The 16,951-nt window shown below is 56.2% G+C and overlaps 1 protein-coding gene across 5 annotated transcripts in view; it reads right to left on the bottom strand.

Annotated features, from left to right (window-relative positions):
- Positions 1-16,951, bottom strand: part of CEP164 (centrosomal protein 164) — a 70,303-nt gene that overhangs the window by 2,991 nt on the left and 50,361 nt on the right. For 2 of the 5 annotated variants that reach the window (XM_089915572.1, XM_089915576.1), the window contains exons 14-30: positions 15,653-15,790; positions 12,752-12,964; positions 9,076-9,207; positions 8,767-8,983; positions 7,821-7,898; positions 7,471-7,602; positions 6,987-7,109; positions 5,681-5,824; positions 5,158-5,241; positions 4,969-5,037; positions 4,348-4,628; positions 3,989-4,115; positions 3,560-3,627; positions 2,880-3,087; positions 1,780-1,887; positions 1,032-1,146; positions 237-581 (exon numbers count right to left, since the gene is read on the bottom strand). In XM_089915572.1, coding sequence (XP_089771698.1) covers positions 237-581; positions 1,032-1,146; positions 1,780-1,887; positions 2,880-3,087; positions 3,560-3,627; positions 3,989-4,115; positions 4,348-4,628; positions 4,969-5,037; positions 5,158-5,241; positions 5,681-5,824; positions 6,987-7,109; positions 7,471-7,602; positions 7,821-7,898; positions 8,767-8,983; positions 9,076-9,207; positions 12,752-12,964; positions 15,653-15,790 — 2,582 coding nt within the window. The remainder of the gene's footprint in view (positions 1-236; positions 582-1,031; positions 1,147-1,779; positions 1,888-2,879; positions 3,088-3,559; positions 3,628-3,988; positions 4,116-4,347; positions 4,629-4,968; positions 5,038-5,157; positions 5,242-5,680; positions 5,825-6,986; positions 7,110-7,470; positions 7,603-7,820; positions 7,899-8,766; positions 8,984-9,075; positions 9,208-12,751; positions 12,965-15,652; positions 15,791-16,951) is intronic. The other 3 variants (XM_089915573.1, XM_089915574.1, XM_089915575.1) reach the window with 3 other exon arrangements.

Raw genomic sequence — 16,951 nt, 5'->3', positions numbered from 1 at the left:
ACACTGACAAGAGTGACCTCCTAGGTTCGGCTGAGCTCTAGCATCCATCGTAAAGGCCCCATCCGGTAAACCGTCAAGACACATAGGGCCTCCAGCCACAGGGCGAGCAGCAAGGTCCTCTCAGGCACCCACCACGGAGTCAATGGGCCATGCCAAAGTTGGGGGCGAGGGGTAGGCAGAGGAGGAAGGCAGGGAGGCTGAACCCAGAACCACACGTGGCCTAGAGGGAGGCTTACTTGGAAAATACTTGCGCCACTTCTCCACCAGGAAGTCGTCCACAGTCTGAGCCACGGAGGAGGAGAGCCGGGGGCCCAGCTCTGGGTCCCAGGCCCACTGGGTGGACGTGGGTGGAGCCGGGGATGAGGCTGAGACCCGCACCAGGGAGGGGTAGGAGGGAGCGGGGGTGCTCCTGGAGGCCTGGGTGGGGAGCGGTGAGGGTGTGGAGGCGAAAAGCGGCGGAGGCTGGGTGTTAAGGCTGCCCAGCACGCTGAGGACACCGTTGAGCTGGCCGCTGATCCGCTGCAGGGAGCTGCTCAGGTAGTGGATCTTGTTGGGGAAAGTGGGACTCGGGGTCGGGCCGACTGAAAGGGAAGAGGCAGAGGGTGGGGCAGGACTCGGGCTCGGGGCCCTGGAATGGCCCAGGCCAAGCTGGCACTGTGCATCCTACTGGCCCACATCCCCACCCTTTCCCCGTTCCTCCCAACAAAAGCCCCAGGGCTTCTGTGTTCCAGACAGGAAGCTGGCCGAGAGAAAGAGCATCCCCAGGGTGAGGGCTGCCACCCCTTTGTAGGCCACAGCTGCAGAGGGAGAAGAGCCTCCCCGGGGGGCCGGGGACGGCACCAGGAGGGACCCCTGTCTCACTGTGAGGACCCTACACGATCAGAAGGCTTCCCCTGAGCCTCTGGGCCCAGTGTGCTGGGAAACCCAGAGGCTCACTCCTGCCCAAGCACCTGCTCCAGACACTGGCCCCCGGAGGGTGCAGTGCACCCCACAGGTGCAGCCCCTCCGTTCCCCATGGATACCCCACTCACTGTGAGGCAGGGCGCAGGATTCGGAACTGTCACTGCTCCCGTCTTCCAGGTCGCTGAGGTCAAAGGTCACCACCTTCTTGGTGGGGGGTCCTCTCAGAGTGTCTTCACCTGAAGCCTGGTGGGTGAAGCGGCGGTAAGGACTTGCCCTGTGCTTTCTGCCCACTGCCCTCGTGACACCTGAGGACTTGGTGGGTAGGCTCTCTGGGCCCAAAGTTCTAGGAGAGGCACGTCATATAGGCTGCCTTACAGGCGAGGCTAAGAGAACTCAGCCACCGAAGATAGGGCAGTAGGGCCACCAGGACCAGGCAGACCCCAGCCCCTCCCCCCCGGTAAACACTCCCCATGGTGTCTCTCCACCTAAGCTTCCCTCCTGTTGTACCTACACCTCTGGCATCTGGGGGTAAGGCTACAAGGCCTCAGGGAAGGTAGGGAACCCTTCTAGGAGCCTCTATTCTTGACACCCAGGGCAAACTTCTCCTCGGGCACCAGGGCAGGGGCCAGTCCCCTCCCAAGAACCTTCAGCAAGAGGCTCCGGGTCTGCTCAGGACCACTCAGCACAGAGATCCAAAGCCCCAGATGTGTTCAACAAATTCAAAGCTGAAGCCACTGCTGTTTTCACCAGCCCAGAAGCCCTAAGCCTACTGCCAATCCTGGGCCCTAGCAGCCCAGCTGTCCCGACACAGGACCAAAGAACCCAACCGAATCCCAGGAATAGAGGAGGGAGGCCACGGCAGAAACTGGGCTGCACCTCGTCCCAGAGAGAAGACTCCAGCTGATGCAGCTTCTCCTCCTTTTTCTTCAGCGGGTCGTGGCCTTTCCGCATGGCTGACGTCATCTCATCCAGGTGCCTGGTCTCCTGCAGCCACGAAGAAAGGGGAGGAGAAAGACGGTGACTAACCGCCCAGGCAGATGCCGGAGGCCCAGCTCTGCCGTTTGTAGGCTGGCTGATCTGGGTGATCTTGAACAAATCACTGAACTCTCAGTCTGGATATTCATCTAAAAAACAGAAATACTACTTCTCAGAGGGTTGTGAGGATTAGAAGAGATAGAGTATGCTACGTGCCCTCCACTATGCCCACTCCTAATAAATTCTCAAATGGTTACTGTTAACCAAATGCTTATTATTATCACTGCTCCAACCACCAATACTATCAGCGGCAACAGCAGGAGGGATTCAGCAGAGCAATGACACGGCCTGGGGGTGGCATGCAGATGTCCCTGGGAAGGCTGCCCCTCTATCGGGACCAGCCTCTTGCCCTCTGCCGCCCCCCAGCCAGGCTTAGGGGCCACAGCTCACTCACCAGCTCTGAGCACCCTCAGAATTCTACGGGACCAGGTATGATCGTCTGCCAAGACCCCCGAATGGCAGAGAGAGCTGTGATCCCACTGATAATAACCACAGCGTCTCTGACGTTTCATCGCAAATGAGGGTCTCAGAGAAGGAAAACAGAGAAGTAACTCAAGCTTATGCCAAGTGTGCTCAAAAGATTTTCACTTCTGAGTGAAGTCTTGAGTGTGATGGAATGGCCAAGCACTGTGGAATGTCTCTCCTCTTCCCCTAGAAAATGGGAATACCACTACTACCTTGCACATCATCTATGGATACTGTGAGGCCCAAATGACTTCCTATTAGAGAAAGCATTCCACACACTGCACTGGCACGTAGATGTAAGGAAGCTTCCATCCTCTTGGAGATCTTATCCTGTATCTCCTGTCTGGTCTCCCTAGACTTGTCCAGTGACCCCAAGGCCCATGTGACCACTCTCGTGTAGTCCCCAGAATGCTCAACTGAGGGCGAGCCCAAAGGGAGTGCCGCCGGCTGCCCCAGGCCTCCCCCGGGCTCCTGACCTCCTCCAGGTCCTTGCACATGTCCTCCAGGGCCTTGGTGCCTGGCGGGTCCTTGGCCGCCTCCTGAGCGCTGGCCAGCTCGTGGCGCCAGTGCTGCTGGGCAGCCTTCAGAGCTGTCTGCCGCCTCCGCATGGAGCGCGTCTGCCGGACCAGGAACTCCTTGGCGCTGCGGAGAGCTACCCCCTCGGCAGAGAGGTAGTGCCGGGCGCTGCGGGGGGACAGGGCGGGGGGTTGGAGGGGGAAACACACTCTCTGAGAACCCCTGCTGTGGGTCACAACCACTTCCCGAGCAGATGCCCATCCTGAGCACAGACTGCGGTGCTGGGGCCGGGCAGAGTGCGGGGACATCGCCACTAAATACCCACAGAGCACGGGGCATGTGCTGCGCTGAGTCCTCCCACCCTGACTATGAAAGGGAACGTGCCTGAGGCCTCCAGAGGTGGCTAGACACTCCCATCAGCCTGACCCACAAGCAGAGGTCAGCAGATGCCAGAGATCGCCATGGGCACCTTCTTGGCTTGTCAGAGACGATTCCTCAGGCACCCAGGGCCCCTTCCCTGAACCGAGCCCCACTGGAGACCACCGTCACGTTTCAGTCCACCCCGGCTCTGTGACGCAGGCACTCACTTACCCCTTCCTGGCATCCTCAATGCAAAATAAGACAGGTTATTGGAACTCACCTGTCCAAGGACAAGTCGGTCTCCTCCTTGCTCTGGGAGAGGGAAAAGGATACCTCTTTAGTCTGGTTCTAGGACACACAGTAGAAAAGGCCCATTGAAGGTAACATCAGATACACTACAGGCTCCAAGGACCCCAAAGTCCCTCCTAGTGGCCCAGACACAGAAATGGTTCTGCCAGCCGCTGGACTATTCTCTTACAGATATAATCTGACTGATGGAGAAGGGGACTAGGAATGATAAGAATAGGAGACCAAGGTTCTATGCAGAACAGAGCCAGGACCCCTCCAGGAGCCCAGAGTCCTCCTGGAGCCCCACGCCCCGGTGCCCCACCCCCTCCCGGCGCACTCTTGGAGGCCCGCCCCCTCCTGGTGCCTGGAGCCTTGCCCTAGCCCAGCCACCCTGACCCTCCCAAGGCACAGAAAAGCTCACCGTCCCAAGGGATTTCCTCAGGTCCTCAATGTGGAGATCAGGCTCAAAACGTGGGGAAGCGTTACTCTCTTCTACCGCCAGCTCTTTCAGCAAGTCCTGCTTCCTCTGAGCTTTGGCCTCCAGGTCACTGTGGTGGGAGACGAGGGGGGGGAGGTGGGGGGAGGCAGGGTCACATGACGAAGCAGACCAGGCAGCACGCTGTCAGGACTCCTGGGGGGAAGGGGGAGAACCATCTCCATCCCTTCACTCCTGTCAAAGACCCTGGAGGCAGAGCTGGGGCATGAACAGTAGAACCAGGGACCCCCGGCTACTCACAGCCCCAACTCCCCACAAAATGCAGCCCCTCCACCTGGCCCCACCTCTGCCTGTTAACTGGGCCGTGAGTAGACAGGGCCCATGAGCAGCAGACGTCAGAGGGCAGGCGAGAGGCAGTAGGGGTGGCTAAATGCAGGGGTACAGACCACCTGACATGCTTCTGCAGCCTCTGACTCTGGGTCTGCAGCAAATCCACCTGGGACTCCAGCTCCAACTTGCGGGCCTGAAGCTCCTCGAGGATTCTTCGGAGCTGCCGGTTTGACTCCAGCAGGTGGCTGTGCTCCTTCTTTGCCTCCTCCAGGTGCTGACGGGTGGCTGCGGCTTCCTGGGGGCAGGAGGAAAGAGAGACACACCCAGAGACATGGGGGGTGGGGGGGCGGGGCAGGCAGGGAGCGGGCAGCACCAGACAACAGGGAAGAGCAATGGGGAGAGGATGGAACCAGGCACACTGAAGGCCTGTGTCTGCCGTCAGTGGCAGTGTCCCCCACCGGGCCCACCCCCGGCGGCTCCTGAGCTGGTCCCACACGCTGGGGCCATCTGTGCAATAGCAGCCAACATAGTCTGGAACCCAATTCCGTGGACAGATCCGGTGAACAAAGGGGTGGGGGAGGGAAGGAAGTGGAATAGGGGAGATAGAGGAGAGAGGACAGGAGAGGCCGACAAACCTCGCGCTCCAACGCAAACTGCCTCTGCACATCGAGGAGCTGCTGCTTCTCCTTCCGGGCGGCCTCCTCCTGCGGGCGAAGGAGAGGACCAGCCATTTGGCCATCTCCGGGCCCCGGGTCCTCTCCCGGGGAAGCTGACTCCAAGGTCCAGGGTCCCCGAGAACCTGTCCTCTACCCCCGCTCCCGCACCTGGACATCCAGCTGAGCCAATCTGGCCTTGACATCCTTGGTTCTGGTTTCAAGCTCCACCTCTAAATCTTGGAGTTTCCTTTCCTGCACAGAAGTGTAGGTGGAGAGAAAGCCGTGAGCGTAGCAAGAGCACAGACACGTGCTGAGCGGCAGGAGGGGTTTGTGACCTACCACCCCACACCGCCTGCTCCAAGCTGGGCTGGCTTCCCCCACTTGCCCCCACGGCCTCCCAGCAGAGCACCACCTCTCGTCTATTTCAGCGGGGGCGAGGAGAGGCAAAGGTGCCAACCCCGAGGCCCGGGGCTGCTCACCTCCGCCTCTAGTCCTGGGGATGCTCCCTGGCCCAGAAAACAAAAGCGCAAGGATGCCCCAGCTTGCGCATGGCCAGCGAGAGACCCCCCACCCCTGAAGCTGTCAGGCTCCGTCTGCTGCTGCTGCAGTGCCGGCCCCCAGCACTTTTCTACCCGGGGTGGAGGGGTCGGGCAGGGCGGGCCCCAAGCGACCGTCCGTCCAGGGCCCCCACCTGCTCCCGGGGCCGCCGCCGCAGGTCCTCGAGCTGCCGGTCCTGCTCCTGCCTCACTGTCTCCAACTCCCGCTCGTGGGCCCTGCGCAGGCGCTCCAACTCTCCCGTCAGGTGCCCCAGAAGTTCGGCCCGCTGCTTCCTCTCCTGCACGGACGGTGGGGCCGCCAGTGGGAAACCACAGCCGCCCCTCCCACCCCTAAAACCACAGCCCACCCTGCAGCCTTGGGTCAGTGCCATCAGGGACCCCAACAGGCCTCTAAGGCCGGCTCTTGGAGAAGAGCAGGAGAGCACTGAGGACGGCGAGGTCCCGCCCCCAGAAAGCCTGCACCCTGGCTCTCTGCTGCTGAAACAATGCTGGTCAGACGTGCTGAGAAATCCCTGGGTGGAAGCCGGCCTCTCCCACCACCCCTGCACGTACAGCCTTCGTTCCTTAAGGGAAGAGAGATCCTTACTAAATTCTCACTCTTCCTCAGCAAGGGCAGAACTGGTTTGGGAAGGGAGTCAACTACATTTCACCACGATGGGCCGCTATTTCTGCCCTGGTGCAAAGAGTCTGGGATACCGGTTCCAGTTACTGGAGGAGTAGCCTAGAAACCCTGGGTAGAGGCCTGGCTCTGGGCTAAAGTCAGCCACCAGCCCTCCCCGTCGTCCACCCCCAACGTGAGCAAGCCGGCATGGGTCCACTTAAGTCACTGAACGTTCCCACCGAAGGCTGAAGTTGGGCAGGTAATATCTAAATATTGGGTGGCTCTTGCCAGTCTATTTCGTGGTGTCCTGGAATTTCTATTAACCCTGGTGGCACGGTGTTGGGTGGTTAAAATTGAAGACTTTGGAGTCAGACATTCTGGCTTGAATCCTAGCTCCTCTACCTACTAGCCAGGGTGGGCTTGGGAGAGTTGCTTACACTCCCCAAGTCTCAGTTCCCTCTTTTTAAAATAGAGATAATGATAGTATGAACCCCCTAAGGGTGTGGTGAGGACTAAATGAGGTAATATACATAAAGAGCTTAGGACAGTGCCCGACACGTCGCACAAGCTCAATACACGTCAGCTATTATCAATATGAGAGCCAAGTGCAGCCTGTTGATGGGGAGGAATCGCTCCTCACCTAATGCTTTAGTAAAAAGGCAAAACACGATCTCACCATTGCAGGGTGCCAGGAAAGAAAGCCTCCCACCATCCCCGACCACAGGTGGTCCCCTTCCCAGGCCCTCCGGCCAGCTGGGAATGACCCCGGTGTGTGTGTGTGTGTGTGTGTGTGTGCGTGTGCACGCACACGCACGTGCCAGGGAGCGTGGCGGGGTCACCTCGGCTTCATACTGCTCCCTGGCCTCAGCCACCACTTGCTGATGCTCCTCCTTCATCTTGTCCATCTTCCTCTCGTGTTCCCTCTCCACCTCCTGGCGCTTCTCTCTCAGGAGGCCACTGAGCTGCAGGGCAGGCGGCAGGGATGCGACATGCAGGACTGAGGCTGGAGCAGCACCCGGGGACTGAAGCACTTGAAGGGACTCATACACACATGTGACACAACCTCCCCAATGTCCCCACGTGCACACGTCAGGTGACATACACACGGCCACACCCAGCACGCCCTCCTCCTCACATATAGGGCATGGGGGTGGAGAAGCACTTGGCCTCCAGGGAACTAAGGCATGAAAACGGACCCTGAAGTCCTGACCCCAGCTGAGTTGTCCAAAGCAAAGCAGAGGACCCCTGGGCCAGGATGGCTCGGCCGACCGTCAGAGTGTCCACGACAGGTACACAGAGTTGAAGGAGCAGACCAGCACTCACCTCTTGCTCGTACTCGAGAACGTGGTAAGCTTTCTGATGAGCTCTCTGCTCCGCCCGCCCAAGGCTCTCCTGCAGCTGGGCCTCCTCTTTCTGATGAGCTTCCTCCATCTTCTTCTGGAGGCTGGAGACCACCTGAGGAGGCACCCACACAGGGGAGCGTGACCCGCAGAGAGCGCTGCAGAGTGGCCGCGGGGGACTCGCTTCCCAGGGTCCCAGCACCCATCCCCCCGGGGGCTGCAGGAGAGGGAGACTCCCTCCCTAGGGGATGGGGTGTGGGTGATGGGTTTCCCGCGGCTCACACCCCAGGATGCCCAGGGTCTGCCCCGCCGGCCAGGGCCACCGCCCCTCACCTCCCTGTGCTTGGCCTCCAGCGAGGAAGAGAGCCGCTCCAGCTCCTCTCTGTGCTCCCTCTCCAGCGCTGCCACCGCCTGGGGCAGAACAGAGGGCCTGTGAGGACGCAGGGCAGGCTGTCCGGGCTCTGACCTGAGACGAGGAAGAGCCAGAAGACCACCCCCAATGCCTCTCGAGCTAAGCACTCAAGGGGAACCGCAGGCACATCTTTGTTCCTCCGAAATAACTGTCCCTCAAGTCTGCACCTCGCAAACGAACAGGGACGTGAACGCCAGAGTGGAGGGGCCTTTCAGTAAGGCTCGGTCACGGCTTCCATTCCCCTGCCTCTAGGCCACCGGTACATAGGCAACACTCCTACCTGTGCATAAGCACCAGGCAGGGAGGCCTGCATGTCTCAGCACCACCTCCCAGAGCACGTGCAGTACAATGATGTCCCCACACCCCCCACGCCTCGCTGCAGACACCCTGGGCCTGAGAGCTGAAACTCCATCCATCACCAAAAGAAAACAAAAGTTCCATGTGGCCTATTACCTACTTCAGCCTCTTACCTAGAGACAGACCCACTGGACTGGAGGGACAGGGAGTAAGGACAAAGGAGAAAAAATTCCTCTGAGCGGGCTAGCCTCTCACTCTGAGGCAGGGGAGGAAAGGAAAGAAACGCGAGGTCCTCACAGCTGCCCCTCAGGGACAAGGACAAGGCCCCTTTGTCTCAAGAGCTCTGGTCTGGTTTAAGTTCTTTCAGTCATGAAATCTTCCCAAATCCACAGGCCAGGTCCACACGGGCCCAGACAGCCGGCCCAACATCTCGTTGCCCATCCACGCAGACACCCGTTCTCCACCTGGCTCCCCACCCTGCGCCCCAAGGCTGGCGTTTCCTCTTCCTCAGCGCTCAGTTCCTCCCCAGGCAGCTCAGGATCACACTGGGGTGGGGAGGGGGCCGCTCACGTCTTTCCTCTCCCCTTCCAGCTGCTCCCTCAGCTGCTGCAAGGCCTTCTCCTTCTCCGTGTTCAGGGCGGCCTGCTCTCTCTTCTCCGAAGCCTCCATGTCTTCCCTGAGACGCTCCAGCGTCTGCCTGTTTCTCTCTTCCAAGCTGGCCCTCTCAGCCTTCTGTAGAGACTCCAGCTCTTCTCGCAGCCTCTGCAGGGAAGCCTCGTGCTCGGCCCTGGGCAGACAAGCGGGTGGGGATGGGCCTGGGCACTGGGGGAGGCGGGGGTGGACCTCCAGGGGGCCGGGCAGCCCACAGTCCGCACTCACCTGATATGGTCCTCATCCGCTTCCACGCTGCACTGCACCTGGCCGCAGAGCCGGGACAGACTCTGGCCCTCCTGCTCTCTCACCAGGCTCTCCTCTTCCTCGGTGGCTCTCTGCAGCTGCTCCGTCAGGGAACTGTGAAGCAAAGGAAAGGCAAGTTTGTTGGCGGGACCACAAGGCCTTCCCTCTTTTAGGCATAACCCCTGGCTCTCGGCCTCCAAAAGCCCATAGCCTGCCTGTGAAGCTTCCTAAGTCTTTTTTTTTTTTTTTTTAATTTTATTTTTTTTTCATTATTTATTTTTGGCTGCCTTGGGTCTTTGTTGCTGTGTGCGGGCTTTCTCTAGTTGCAGCGAGCGGGGGCTACTTTTCGTTGCGGCGCGCGGGCTTCTCATTGCAGTGGCTTCTCTTGTTGCAGAGCACGGGCTCTAGACATGCAGGCTTCAGTAGTTATGGCACGTGGGCTCAGTAGTTGTGGCGCACGGGCTTAGTTGCTCCGCGGCATGTAGGATCTTCCCGGACCAGGGCTCAAACCTGTGTCCCCTGCATTGGCAGGCGGATTCTTAACCACTGCACCACCAGGGAAGTCCGAAGCTTCCTAAGTCTTAAAGACGAGTCTAACCTCAGCCTCTGGGTCCTGCTGCCTCCCTCTAATACCTCCCCAGGTTAGAGGGGCTATGAACCACCTGCTCTTTGCTGCCGGAAGCAGATTACAGGCTCCATGATCCCAGCACAGCATTTCTGCCAAAGGCTCCCCTCGGCCTCCAGGTTCACCTCGGTGGCGTTCACTCAAGGTGGGATCCAGTCTGACTCCAGCCCAGCTCTGGCCACAGCAGATGAGCCACCCCCTCTAAACCCCACTACACTATTCCCTGCCTCTTGGCCTTTGTTCATGCTGGTTCCCCCATCTAGAATCCCCTTTCCTACCTGATGAACCCATGTTCCTTGTTCAACACCCAGCTCCCTCCTCTCAGAGAAGTCTTTCCAAGTTCATCAATTACCTTTCTGCTCCCAACACACTTTATATGAGGACCTTTCTTAACCATGCCGCTCAGTGCCACGCATCACACTGCACCATAATTAATTAATCTTTTGTATGTGTGTTTTCCTTACAAGCCTGGGAGCTTCTCCAGAGAAAGAGTCTTGTCTTAAAACCTGTTTTATCGTAAGTGCCAAACACAGTAACAGATATGACGTAGGTACTCAATGCATGTTTGTTGAATTTGAACAGTATCACCCAGGCCTAAACTATAAGCAAGCTTTGATTATCTATGAGGGGTATCTTGCTTGCAGACTAACGATAGTAACCTTCTCATCCCAAGCAGACAACCCTCCTGCGGCCCCCACGTGACCAGGGGCTGGGTGCTGTGCACGATTCAGAAGACAATTTCTTTGAAAAGCTTCTGGAGTGAATTCCAAAGCCAGAAAAGATTTAGGTTCATTTCCTATTTTAAGTTATCAGCACCACTGCTCTCTTCCATGATGACAGAAAATTTGAGTGAAGTAAAAATCCTTCCTTCTAGATTCCCCAGAAACCATTTCTCTTCATCCCGTGGCCAAATGTTACACGTAGCACCGCAGAATGGCAGAGCTGGAAAGGTCTTTAGAGGTTAAGTCCTGCATTTTACAACTCTCCCTCTTCATCTTACAACTAAACTCAATCTCCTTGTTTTGTAACTAAAGAAACTGAGAGTTAGCCTGTCTGCCTTACTGCCTGCTTTCTCATTCGAGAAATATTTGCTACAAGGTCAGCTGGGGTTTCCAGAAATTTCTACCAAGTGGCAGTTTCCCAGCAGAGGAGGCGCCACCCCTCAGAAAGGCTCACACGTAAACAGAAACAGGGTTCTCGTGATAAACTACTTGGAAGACAGCCAGGCAAGGCACTGCCCACAGAGAAACCACTTAGTCAAGACCGCTGACACTGTACTGATTTCGACTGAAAATATTTACAATCAAGAGCCATCATTTATTGAGCAACTACTGTGTTTCAGGCCCTGAGTCGGACACTTTTGGCAGGCTGGTTTTCACCACGACTTGAGAGGTCTCTGGGAGGCCCCCTCTGCAGTTGGGGGGTTTGGGGAGGGACAAAAGGCACAGTCAGCCCAGCTGAGGGTGACTGGGAAGAGAGAGGAGCCTGGTAGGTGGGCAGGGAGACACCACGGGGATTTCCTCCCAGGCACTGTCTCTCAAGGTGAGCTGAGTTGCACCCTGTTTGGGTGGGCCCCCGCCCCAAGTTTCAGTTGGCTGGAAGAGGAAGATGCTGTGGGAAGATCTGTTCTCTGGGATGCACTCTGGCTGGGGACCCAGGAGGGGTGACATAAGGATGGACCCAGGGTCAGTAGATCCTGTGTTGGGCTAATGAGAGAGACTGTCCCCAACCCTCTGGGTAGTTGGGTGTTGGCTTTGTTAGTTTCTCTAAATTAAGCATAAATATTTTTATAAGTCTTTGCTACATATGATAGAAAAATAGAAAGTCTCTAGCACTTTCGGATGTTCTGTCCAAGAGGACAAGATTTAGCCTTTAGTTTAATTGCTAAGTAAGTGAAATATATTAACATCTTTTTGTAGCACCTTTCCCATCCTGGGACTGTGACAGAGATTGCTTATTACCCTTCTCAATATCCATTCTCCCATTTTTCTTTACTAAGAGAACCCTGATTTTTTTTCTATCAGGTACAGAGGACCAGCTGAAGGAATACATTTCCCAGTTAGCCTTTGCAACCAGGGGTAGTCAGCCAGATATAAGTGGAAATTATTGGGTAAAGTTTCCAGGAAAACTCCTTTAAAGAATAAGCAGAAGTTATTGGGTAAAGTTTCCAGGAAAGCACCTTCAAAGGGACTGAATGAGCTAGAAGGTGCCCCTAATCTTCCTGCCTGGAGCACAGATACGATGGCTGGAGATCCAGCAGCTATACTGGACTGTAAAGAGACCCTGAGAGTAAAACCCAGCACTAAAGATGGCAGAGACATGAAAGGAGACCAGGGACCTGGTGACTCTGTGTAGCCATCATGCCAGCCCTGAACTGCCTCTTCCTATAAAAATAAAACTCCAGCATACATACACACAATCCTGTACACGCGGGCCCAGCCCAGGCTTCCATGTCGCATTTGTCTAGGGCCTCGCAGACAGCTACTCAAAGAGTAGGAACCCAAATAGAAACTTCTGGATCCGAGAGCACCTCACACCATATCACGTGGTCCCTCCCAATCTCAGCGGGTTCCAACAGGGCCCTGACTCCCAAGAGAGAGGACGATGTAGTTGTTCTCTGGAGACAAACCGCCTGGGTTAATCCGGGCTCTGCTGCTTACAAGCCTCCATACCTGGGACAAGCTACTTAACCTTTCTGTGCCTCAGTTTCTTCATCTGTATTATAGATGCTACAAAACAGAATTGATGACGACACCTCATAAGGGCCATTCCGAGGACTGAACAAATTAATAGACGTAAAGCATATGGATCAGTGTAATCTCTCAAAAAATGTTAGCTACCCTCATTATGATCACGCCTCCCAAGTCCTCCCCAAAAAGAGGAAAAGCACGAGCCCTGGCCAGGGAGCCCACCCCTCCACACGGGCCACTGGCGAGCAGTCCTGGAGGGGCCCCGGGCATCCCCGTGGCTGCCAGGCTGGGAGGAGGGTGTCCCTGCACAGCCGGGGCGGCTGGACTGGGGTCGGGGCGGGACCTGAGCGCCTTCTCTTTCTGCCGGTGAAGCTGCAGGGTCTCCACCGCCTCCTCCTCCTGCCACAGCTTCTCCTGCAGCCGCGGCATCTTCTCTCGCTTGGACTCCAGGAGCCACCTCTGCTCTTGCTCAAGTCCTTGGGACACCGCCTCTTCCGAGGCCTTCAGTGCAGCCTCTGAGAGCTGCTCTGGGGGAGCCGCAGGCTCTGTAGATCGCCTGCCAAGGGTGGAAGCAGCATTTCACTAGGTTTACTATCCACCCACCTTTTGGCACTAGGATTTATACAGATACAGAACAGCACATACGGAACCCTAACAGAGGGCCCAGGGTCAGGAATCATAAGTGCAAATCACTGTACCCAAGGGCGGGCAGCAAGGCTACCCTCTCGAAGACACAGGCAGCATTTGTTCTATAGGACAAGCCCCACGGTGGCTGTCAAAGGCCCCGAGAGCCTGGGGATGAGGGTGCCCCGTAGGAGGCTCTCAGGGCACCTGGTGGGTTGTGGCCTGAGTGAACACCCAAGCTGTGGCTCAAGGGCTGGCGGCAGCAGGAAGAGAGCGAAGCTCTGTCCCTCATGGATTCCTCCCCAGAGTGGCTCATGGCCCTGTTTCCGACTCCCTACCAGGGCTCTCCCTGCTACTTGACGCTCAATGCCAGCAGTTTGGGAAGTCCCCAGAGGCTGCTCTCTGACTCTCAAACTGAACAGAGGCCAGTGTGTATGAGCCAGCGGGAGAAGCAGCAGCATGTCTCCTCGCTGCTAGAACTCCTAGCCCTGAGACCTAGAATAGTCCATGGAGGCCCAGGAATGGGAAACTGTCCTCCCCACTCTGCCAAGGGAGCCGGGCAGGAGACCCTTCCCTAAGCCAAAGACAGTAGCAAGAGCACAACCAGAATGCCAGGCTCCGTGTCTCCCCGACGATGCCACAGCTTCGTCCGTGTAGAGTGCATTCACTGTTCGGAAATGTGGAAAGGAAATTCTAACGTGGATGCATAAGGCGGGTGGTAAGATAAGGAACACTGGTATCGGTTAAAGAGACGTCTATAATGAAGACTGTTATGTTGCTTGTATTCTGGTTCTTAAAGGAGATACCCAAAGAGAAACCCCAAGAACATTTTAAGCAACGAAAGCATAAGCGGGATAAAGTGTTTTGCCTCCCAGAGCAGCTTTCCTAAAGGCCAGGACATGCTGGCATTCCCAGGTCCCTAAATCTTACATCAGAAATTGGTCTGGCCACCCAACCACCATCTTCTCCCACGGTGCTCCAGCTGCGGCAGGCCTGGCACGGTGGCCCAGTGGACCCCAACGGCATATGGACGTGGTCCAATCAAGGACAATGGGGGCCAGAGCCCAAGAGGGGAGCCAGTCCCCCGTCCACCGCTGGGGATGTAAAACTCCCTCCTCCCTCAGCTCCCACACTGCAGCAGACAGAAGGCATCGGGCGGGATCAAATTAGAAGAGCAGAAGTAAACAAGGGCTCTGGAATTCCATTTCAGCCCCTTGAGGCCAGAGAGAGAAGGAAGACACAAAAGGCTACTGCTATCTCTGAAATATCATTAAGATCTTTTCTAAAATCATGACTCAGACCAGAAGCAGTCTTGAGTCCTGCCTTCAGTTCTCTTCTGCTCCCAAGCCCGTCTCCCCCCTTCCAATTCCCAGCTTCCTCTCAGTCCCCTGTCCCAGCCCGACTGATGCAGATGTAAGACGTGGCCGCCACCTCCTCTGAGAATCCCGCCCTCGGAAAGAGCCTCCCCCCGCAGCTCTCAGCCTCATCAACCCTCCAACTCATTTCCAACCTGAGCTGAAATCACCTTTTTTCCCTGAGATGGTACCTTTTAATGTCTCTCTCCCCTGTGGGCTACGTAGTTGTGTGGAGCCCTGGGGACAGATGCTGCGGAGAGATGGGGCATCAGCCGGCGTGCCCGTGTGTGCCCAGGCTGCACGCACCACTGAGCCTGCCTGCACGTCTGGCACACAGGCAAATGGGGCTGCTTTTCAGTGGGCCTCTCCTCCGTGTCCCTGTTTTAAAGATCGAGTGTCCCAAACTCCCAGCTTAGGTCCGAGGCGGTCAAACAGTGAGCCTGAAAGATCTATGAGATAACTGGGCAGTTGAAGACTCCAGAGGAAGAGGCAGGTCCGATTTCTAGGCCACTCCTCAGGTATCAGCATCAGTGAGACACAGTTTGCAACAGTTAGTGGCCAAGAAGAGGCTCAGTAAGAGCGTCATCCTTTCAGACGGGCCACCGAGTTACTCCGAGCCGTATGAGGGAAAGCAAAGAGAGAAGGCGGGCAGGGAGGGAGGAGAGGGAGGCGGATATGATACCCATGGCCCTGAAATGGCCAGGGTACCGCTAAAACTCAGATCACTATCAGGGATCTTGTCTCCGCTCACTTTCAACCCAGTTGTTTTAATTCATTTACCCTCTCTCTATACACACCTCATGAAAGATGCTGGGATGACAAACGGAAGGGTATCCTTGTTTCCCAGACCCAGGCCTCTGGCCATAAAGCACGCACAGCGGCGGCTGCTTGCTAGCCCTGCCTGCACTCCCTGACCTGCCCTTTGCTCTGAACTCCTCCTGATTCAGCTTGACAATATCTATGCAGGTGACAGACTCTACTAATCATGCTTTTTATTTTCTGTATTTCATGATGTTATGGCATCTGAAAAAGCTGGCTGGTCAAAGAGAGGGTGCCCCCTCCCAGACCAGCCAATCCTTAGAGACAGCAAAGGGAGTATGTCTTTCACATGCAAACCAACCAATCCCTACACCCCCTACCATCTCCTGATCTATTTCCCACGCCCAAAATCACCCAGGGCCAGGCACCAGGTAACTAGAGACCAGGCCCAGAGCCCTCCAAAATTATTCAAACTTTCCACCCCTCCACTCGCTCAGGGTACTTACCCTGTCTCGCCCATTGCTTCCCACGAAAACCCCAATAAAGGCTCTGGGTTACGCTCTTCCTTCTCGCCTCTTCGGCCTCCTGGCCAACTCTGGTCCTTCCCCACGTGGCCCCACCCGGCATGGCATGCCCTCTTCTCTCTGGAAATATAAGGAATAAATTCTTCTTTCAGTGGCATTGGCCTCTCTGTGTTGTCACTCAGTCACCTTCATAAATGAAAATCCCATGGATACAAATGAGGCACAGACACAGGGCCACTCCCCACGAATCCCAGAAAATCAATCCATTCTTAACGTAGCTGTAAAGATTAATAACAAGGAAGTTATGGAGCCTGAGAAGACTTAGGAAAGGAACAGAAGACATTTCCTAAGGGCGCTGTGTAAACTGAAACTGTGTGGTCCAGGAGAGAGCCCCCCAGCAGGGGCAGCCTCACTGGGGTGGGAGGAGAAACACAAAGGAAGGGAACTCATCAGCCCAGGCAGCCAGGAGGAGCCTCACTGGCCAGCTTCTCTTCCAGAAGCCCTGGGAAAATGCCCTCTGACCTCTGCCCAGAGGGTCCTGTTTCTGAACCCCACTCACCTCCTGTCCTCATCAAAAGCACCCTGATCTGGCTGCCCACAGCCACCCAGGGGACCTGGGAAAGCTATGTCATTCCTCAGGGGCAGAGCTATCACTGTGGGATATATCACCACCTGAAAAACGGGCTACCCCTTCCCTACATCACTCCTGCAGCGCTACAGCGATGACATGATTGTGCACTCACGTGCCCCGCCAGCTCTCGGTGACGCTTCCTGTGAGTAATCAGGGCATGAACCTGTCTCTGCCCAACAGTCAGCCCGAATCCTGAGGACGCTTCATCCTTTTGTGCTGCTCAGTTCACAGACAGGAAAACCTGTATCACCCTGACACCCGTTTCTCTCCATGCAGAGAAAAGGCACGGTGGCTACAGAGCAAGAGTCAGAAGTCGACGGCTCAGGCGACTAGAGGGCTCAGGTCCTAATTCTGCCAACCGACTGGTGACGTGACCTTGGGCAAATCACTTCACCTCCCTGAACCTCAGTTTCCTTATCTCTAAAAGGGGTGAGAAAGGGGAGGAGAGCGGAAAGGTTTCTAAGTTTTAGAAGCGCTTGGTGCAACAGCACAGCTGAGCTTTGAACCCAGGCACAAAAGATATATACTGTGTACTGGATAATTCCATTCATATGAAGTTAGAGAACTGGAAAAACGAATCTATGGGACAGAAGCTAGAATAGCAGTGACCTAGGGCAGGTGGACTGAGAGGAAAGGGACCTGAGGAAACT

The sequence above is a fragment of the Delphinapterus leucas genome, chromosome 7 (assembly GCF_059928025.1).
Source record: "Delphinapterus leucas isolate spDelLeu-1000000601 "Yukka" chromosome 7, BTC_Dleu_Yukka2, whole genome shotgun sequence".
NCBI lineage: Eukaryota > Metazoa > Chordata > Mammalia > Artiodactyla > Monodontidae > Delphinapterus > Delphinapterus leucas.
This window is presented reverse-complemented; position numbering and strand designations above follow the sequence as displayed.